Source organism: Pteropus alecto, unplaced genomic scaffold (genome assembly GCF_000325575.1).
Source record: "Pteropus alecto unplaced genomic scaffold, ASM32557v1 scaffold3, whole genome shotgun sequence".
NCBI lineage: Eukaryota > Metazoa > Chordata > Mammalia > Chiroptera > Pteropodidae > Pteropus > Pteropus alecto.
Window position 1 is genome coordinate 713,273 of NW_006442484.1, and position 7,378 is coordinate 720,650.

Here is a 7,378-nt window from a genome sequence, read left to right on the forward strand (position 1 = left end):
AACCGAACAGCTGCGTGCGATGGCCCAGGACGTGACTAGTGAGGTCGGTGGCGCCCCGCGGACGATGCTCGACCTCCTAGGCGTGGCGACCCTAGTGTTGGTCGCCGGCATGTCGTGGGTGTTGCCCGCAGCCGCAGGTGAGAGACGAGGTTCCCGGCGCAGGCTCCGAGGCGGGGCGTGAGGCTGGGCGGTGTCGGCGTTGGAAGTCACGGCCTCGGAGGGGGTTGGCGGAACGCAGATGTCCGTCTGGGGGACCTCTGGTCCTCGTGGCCACAGCGTTCATATTGAAACCGCCTTAGGCAAGTGGTGTTAAGGCTCCTTGCTCGCCGCTCGCTTGGCAGCCAGCGCACCCGTGCCCGGGCTGGGGGCGCCCGCCCGCCGGCCCGCCGGCCTTCGGTCGCGCCCTGGGCTCCTACCCCCGTGGCCTTGCGTGTGCGGGAGCTTTCGTGTTGATTCGTGTCGAGTTTGTGTCTTTTCGAAAAATCGGGCATCTCGGCTGGACCGTTTGATCATAAAGCTTTAGCCAAGAACTCTGCTACTGTTCCTGAATGCTTATCCTTCGTTTAGTAAACAGTTATTCAGTCTCACGTAGGAGGGCAATGAGGGTTGCAAAGACAGCCAAAATACGAAGGCTAGAATCCACCAGACTCGTTTGCTGCCCGCCTTAATATTTAGCCGGGATTATCTGGGGAATGGCAACTATTACAAAGTTGATTTTGCAGTGAGGAGGGAGGGGTACCCAAAGAGAAGCAGGGCCCAAGTGACCACGGTCAGGAATCCTGGAGGCCGCGGAAACCGCCTAGTGGATTCAAATAGTTAACTGTTGCCTTAGAAAACCGTACCCCAACGTGATACATGGTATCTTCTTTCTCAAACTCTTCCACGGTATAGCAGAAGGAGTGGTAGTAGGGGTCTTGGTGCAACCCGTGGTACTTTGGAGTCTTTCGTTAATGAAAATTTGCATTAAACTCATGTTTGCTTTAATATAAGAATTTCCCCCCAGAGTTTTCCAGGAAGATGTGCATTGGAATCCTAACTCTAATCTACATTAGAGCTGCTAAAATCAGTTTTATACACAGCTAGCATTTATTGTGCTTTTAATTATGTGCCCAGGCTCTACTCTGAGTATTGTAAAGGTATAAATTCCTTCAGCTTTCAAAACAACCGCTGGGCACTGTTATCCTCCTTTTGCAAATAAGTAAACTAAGACACAGAGATTGTGTAATTTGCCTAAGGCCATCCAGCTAGCCAGTGGCTGAGTGGGCAATCAGACCCTGGGACTCTGGCCTCAGACCTCCAGTGCTTAAGACTAGACTGTTTCCCTAAAGTTCAGACAATTTAAATTCTTTGTTATCCACCTCTATGTTATCTTTCAGTTAACTAATTTACTTTTTCCCAAAGGAATAGTAATGTTCAAAACTAAATGAAATGTTAGCCCTAACTTGAGATCATAATGTTGCTCTATCTTTCAAAGTCTTAACAACATTCATGCTTTTCAACCTAGTGAATGCAGTTCTGGGACCCCAGCCTAGGAAAACGATCCAAAAATAGGGTAGGAAATTTATATTTGTATGGATATATGTATTTGGATTTATATTAGACTTTAAAAAAATAATAAACTGCATCTGCTCATCATTGTGAATGTGAGGGTTGGAAACAACCAGTTGTATAAATAGAAGTTTGGATTAAATGCCCATCTATGCATTTTGCGTGCTAAAAGGGTAAAAGAAATTATTATCAAAAAGATACTGCTAATACTAATAGAACAAAATATGAAATCTAAAATTTTGTCTAATAACTCTATTTCCAAGTCTCTGTCCTTTTATCTGTCGATCTCTCAAATGCCAGGATGTCTCTAGCTCCAGGTCTCCTTCCTTTAGCAGAAGGATTGCTTCCCTGAGGGTTTTCCTGGCTATACCCCATCAGATTTCCTCTTCCTGTGTCAAGGCCCAGAATTACAGAATTAGAATATTCTAGACTAGATACTACAGATGCCATCAGATCTTTTGTTAATCCCTGTAAACCCAATCACTGCCCTTTAGTTGCACAGTCTATAAAATTCCAACAAATGGGATGGGAACTAAATTCAGACGAGTGGGATTAGGGGAGGTGTTCTGTTCAGGGATGTAGTCTCAGAGATTACGAGTGTGAAACGGAAAACGGGGTGGGGACACTCCATGAGTAGCTCCCGAATTTAAAAAAATTCAGAAAATCTTAAATGTTTTACCTTTGACGACATACCATAATATTTCTAACTGGAAAGCAGAGGAAACAGTCCCAATGAAGGAAGTTCTACACAAAGACCCCTGTGCTCAGAAAAGTCTGCAAGGAGAAAATATGCTTGCCCTGAGGCAGAAGTAAAGGCTAGAAATATTGTAGGAACCAGAAATAAATTTAAAAGCTGGTCTTTTAAAAATTATAGTTTATCATAGTGAAAGATCAGACCTTTGCGATGTTGAAAAAGTTCATGTGAACTCGGCATTACGCTGAGTACTCTGAACAATGTGGATTAAGTATGAAGCTGGATAGACCTGCCCTTAAAGAACTTGACAGTTGGAGATTTGTGTTTAACACAAAGAAGCAATTTTTTAAAGATCTTTTCACCAAGTTTTGAGAGCCTACTGGATATCAGGTGATGGGCTTTATTTATTTTTTCATCTACTTCTGTATGAAATTGAGCAGTACAGATTCGTGGTGCAGCATATGAAGAAAGAACAAGACCGTGAGGAAAAGTTTTCTAGCAGGGGTCTAACTTGAGCTGGCTCTCGGAGGATTTGGGTGGTCAGAGAGGAAGATTAATGCGGATTGGAGGGGCCAGAAAGGAAAAATGAGAAGAGAGGGCATCTACCTGGTGTAAAATTGGTACTAGCAATGTAAGAAATAAAGTGGGTCTCTAGAAGTCCTTAAAAATAAACAGAAGGTTCAGACTTGATTAGTTCGGCAGTCAGGACTTTTTCAGGTTCCTATAGGGCTTGGCTGACATAAACATTCATACCCCTCTCGATTTGGTTAATGTGAATATTCATTTCCTGTGAATAGCTGTCAACTTTGAAATCACATCTGTTCAGTTCTCTATCAGGGTCTGTGAAGCACGTGTCTATCTCAAGCATAGAATGTGAAACCAAACATTTGAACCCTGTATCCATAACATCAGAATCTCTTCCAGACCAAACAAAAATTCTATTTTTATAGAAAGACTGTTTTCTTTTTCAATTAAAAAACAGCACTTACTTTTTTTCCTTTGTTTTTCCACCTTTACTGAGATCTAATTGACATTCAGCACTTTTTATAGATTAAAAAAATCTTTTTTCAGCTCTCTCAGATGCAGAGATATAATTAGCAACCTCTCTATCCTGAGATCAATCATTAGGTGTTCTTAAATATTTTATATACTTAATTGTTATATTTAAACATTCATTCTCTAATCAGTGATGTGAAGAGAATAATAACGTTTTTAAAAATGTCTGCGGTGTACATATAACTGTCTTCTTGTTACCTTTATAGGAGAAACAAACTTAAAATCTCCCCAAAATGTAGAGGTCTACATCATTGATGACACCTTTATCCTGAAGTGGAACCAGAGCGATGAGTCTGTCGGGAATGTGACTTTTTCAGCAGATTATAAAACGTATGTGACTCTGCTTATTGCTTTGCCAGAATCATCTGAAGAATTCTTATAATTTTAACACCACATTTTTTTTTTCAGTTTGTGAAACATTTGGGTTTTCCATTTTTTTAAGAAATTTCATAATATTTATAACTTCACCTCTACAAATATACACAGTCAAATTTATCTTTCGACTTTTGACACAAGAGATTTGGGGGACCCCAGTGGCAGACAGCTTCCTTGTCCACAGCCATACCTTCTCTGTTCTGGATGCTCCACGTTCTTTAAATATAAATCTGGCTCTGGACTAGAACATCACCATAACTTGAGGATATGGGAAAGAACCCCAAAGGGCCTAGCCACGGTTTTGGAATAGGACACCAGGTCTGTCTGGTCAGGGTTTCCTATTATCTCCATCACACACGACATTTTAACTTACATGCCATTTATAAACATCAGTATGGCAGACCCTGCATTTCCACAGATCTGATATTTTTGGAGTTTCAGTTCCTCCTCCCTAGTCCTAACTTTCTACTTAATAAATACCAAGAAGATAGGCAGGCAGAAACTTGCAGAAGAAAGGATTATAGAAGGAAACAGGGCTCCGGAAATAACAGTACTTCGCTTGGAGTGTTGGAGCCTGTGTGCTCACCACACTACCTGTCCAGGAAAGAGCAGGCAGGTAATGAGGCAGCGAAGAAACAAGGCATAGGACCTTCAGCACCAGGATCCCATCACTTCACCCACGGCTGTGGCACTGTTGTTCTCCAGCTGATTGTTAATAAACAGTAATGTGTGTGTGGGAGAGCACATGTATGGATACATACATGTGTGTGTACATGTTCACAAATACGTGTATGGTTTTTCTCAGAATCGATAATGTAAGGGTTTTTATCTCTAGAAGTTTTCTTTAAATTGAACTTTGAGTTTTGTTACCAATTTTGTTTTTTGCCTTAGTTCAGAACATTCTTAAAACAACTGTTTTAAGTATAACAAAGAAGACGTCAGATACCCTTCTTTAAAGTTACCCACATAATAAAGAACAGAGCAGTCGACAGTGCTCTCACGTTCTTGTGCCTCCACACGTTGCATTGCTTATCTTAAATTCTCCAGTCCACAATCATCTATTACCCTTCCATTCTGACTCTAGCATCAGATGCATTATTTCAGTGTGTTCTTACTTTATTCTGTACTGTTAGCTTTATAAACAATTGCTTTGTCGAAATATGCCAGACTGCAGCTTTGGGGAGACAATATAGCATTAGTGTACTGCAGTGTAATCGGGACTTGAGCCAGGATGCTTGGGTTAATCCATCCTCTGCTACTTATGCATCCTCTATCTCAGTTTCCTTATCTGTTAAGTAAAAACTATGACCACACGTAATTTAGCATCCAAACGGATACTTTTGAGAGTGAAAAGAGGCACTTAATTTTGCATAAGCTGAAACAAGATTAAACCAGGACTGTCCTAGGCAAACTGGGCTAGGATACCCCAATAATAAGTGTCTAAGAAGGTGTTTATCAGTGTCGAACAATTATATATAAAGTGCTCAGAACAGTGGCATGGAGTAAGTGATCAGTTGAAGTGTAATTAGTATCAGCAGTAGACCGGTATTTTTTAGTACGTATGGTGTTTCTCAGAATGTAGCACGTATGTCACTGGTGGTAAATGATACACAGGCACATAAATAAGCTATTAGGATATCAATGCCTATAGAATCCATGCTGTCTAAGATATCAGTGTTTGTGACCTATAGCTAAAATTTGTTATGGTGTATGTAGTGTGTAGTAGTGTTCTTTCATTCAACAGATACTGAATGCCTTTAATGCCAAACACTCTTCTGGGTGCTTAGACTACATTAGTGAATGAGACAAAGATGGCACGAAGTTATATTATGAAACCTGTTTTATGAACTGAATATTACATTGGTTGCATATTCATTTTTAAATTATATTCTGTTCTCATCTAAATACTGTATGTGGTAAAGTTTTTTTTTTTAAGGGATAAAAGTAGCTACTGCTACAGTGGCTCCCTTATATGCAAAAGCAGTTGTAACAGAGTGTGCAGGAAAGACGGATGTAAAAGTGAGGGTGAGTTGAAACAATACCAAGGCTTAGTTTTAAATTTTTAATAAAGTTTCTGTTTATATAAGAGTTTTCCAGATGAATGGACCATAGACACGTTACTGACTTTTTGCCAGTAGCTCATTTTATTTTGACCCTTTATGCCCCTGATTTAAAGATGTCTGTGCTTTACCCACTTGCCAGACTTCTTTGTATCTCCTACTTTCCCTGGAATTGTATTTTCTAATAAATGCCATTTGAAAAAAAAACCAAAACTATCTCCCAAAAATCTGGATTTCGAGATATGGAGGAGTTTTTGAGGAATGTTTTTGTTAAATTAAAATGTCATTAATACCAGCTCTAATCTTAGAGCTCAGGTAGGTAAAGTAGAAGAGGTAACTGGCCGGGAAGGAAGGATTCTGTATGCTAGTGTGTATTTACGGTAATCTAAAAAAAAAAAATGTTTCCTTTTTGAAAAATAAGGTAGACTTGGATTTGGGGCAGCACCAAAATTATTTGGATTTCATCCCTAGTTTCTGTTGTCATAAAGCATCTTTAAACGAAGTCTGCAGTATTACCAAAAAAAGTCAGCTGATGCTAGAACTACAAATTAAGCTTGACAAAAATGCCTTCTCAGAGGATAGTTTCTCTGCCTGGCTAAGGTAGGCAGGGCTGACCATAGACATCTGACCTTCTCTTCAGTCGTCTTTCCTCTTTGTGGCAACAGGTCCTTTGTGTTTGGGGCACAGGCTGCCAACTTGATTTCTTCATGTATTTGAAGAATCTGATATTAATCACTTAAACTTTTCGATTGACGAAATCCACTTTGAGGAATTTATTAGTTTATGTTAACATTTTAAGTTCTTTGTTTCTAGTGATGTAATAGAAGGAATTAAGGGGATCCGCAAGTAGAAGGGATGTTTTGGTTTTGAGGAGGGCGGAGGAAATTCTCAAACCATATTGATTCTAAGGTCTTTCTTAGGGCTAGTAAATCTGTTCATAGGAGGAGATCAGACGGAATTTAGTTCCCAGAATTTCAGTTAAAAAGAGAAGATCCAGAAATACAAAGTAGTTGGCCAGAAGTCACATAACAAAGCTGACTCTGAGTCCACTTTTACCTACGGGTCATTTCTTTCTCTGCTTCTTTGAAATCTAAACCACCCACAGAATTATAGAACCGTATTAAAAAGTAACTTTATGTCAGAATTAATCCTTTTTATGAATAATAACTTGGTATATATGCATGGAAAAAGAGTGGAATGTTACTTAAAATGTTAACAGGATATGAACTCAAGTAAAAGAAGTAACTACTTAAACTAGAAATGCTCTTTTGTGTTTATACATTTGCTTATTCATTCTGTTGCTTTTTTATTTTAAAGGCCTGGGATGGATAATTGGGAAAAATTACCTGGGTGTCAAAATATTACTAGTACGAAATGCGACTTTTCTCCACTCAAGATAAATGTTTTTGAAGAACTTAATTTGCGTATAAGAGCAGAAAAAGGAAACAATGTGTCTTCATGGTCTATAGTTGACTCATTTATACCAATTAAACAAGGTAAAAAAAGTTGCCAGCTTAATTACATTATATTCTTTGTTAAATATTACCAGAACACCTCGCTTCTCATGCGTGATGAAAATCTCCCATCTTAAACACACGGACACACGCGCGCGCACGTATACACACACAAAGATTCACTTAAAATT

The 7,378-nt window shown here is 39.6% G+C and overlaps 1 protein-coding gene across 1 annotated transcript in view; it reads left to right on the plus strand.

Moving 5' to 3' along the window:
* The first annotated feature begins 6 nt into the window (after positions 1–6).
* The window catches only part of IFNAR1 (interferon alpha and beta receptor subunit 1), a 20,072-nt gene continuing 12,700 nt past the window's right edge, over positions 7–7,378 (plus strand). The window contains exons 1-3 of the mRNA XM_006920976.3: positions 7–137; positions 3,505–3,628; positions 7,051–7,229. Coding sequence (XP_006921038.1) covers positions 20–137; positions 3,505–3,628; positions 7,051–7,229 — 421 coding nt within the window. The 5' untranslated portion in view covers positions 7–19. The remainder of the gene's footprint in view (positions 138–3,504; positions 3,629–7,050; positions 7,230–7,378) is intronic.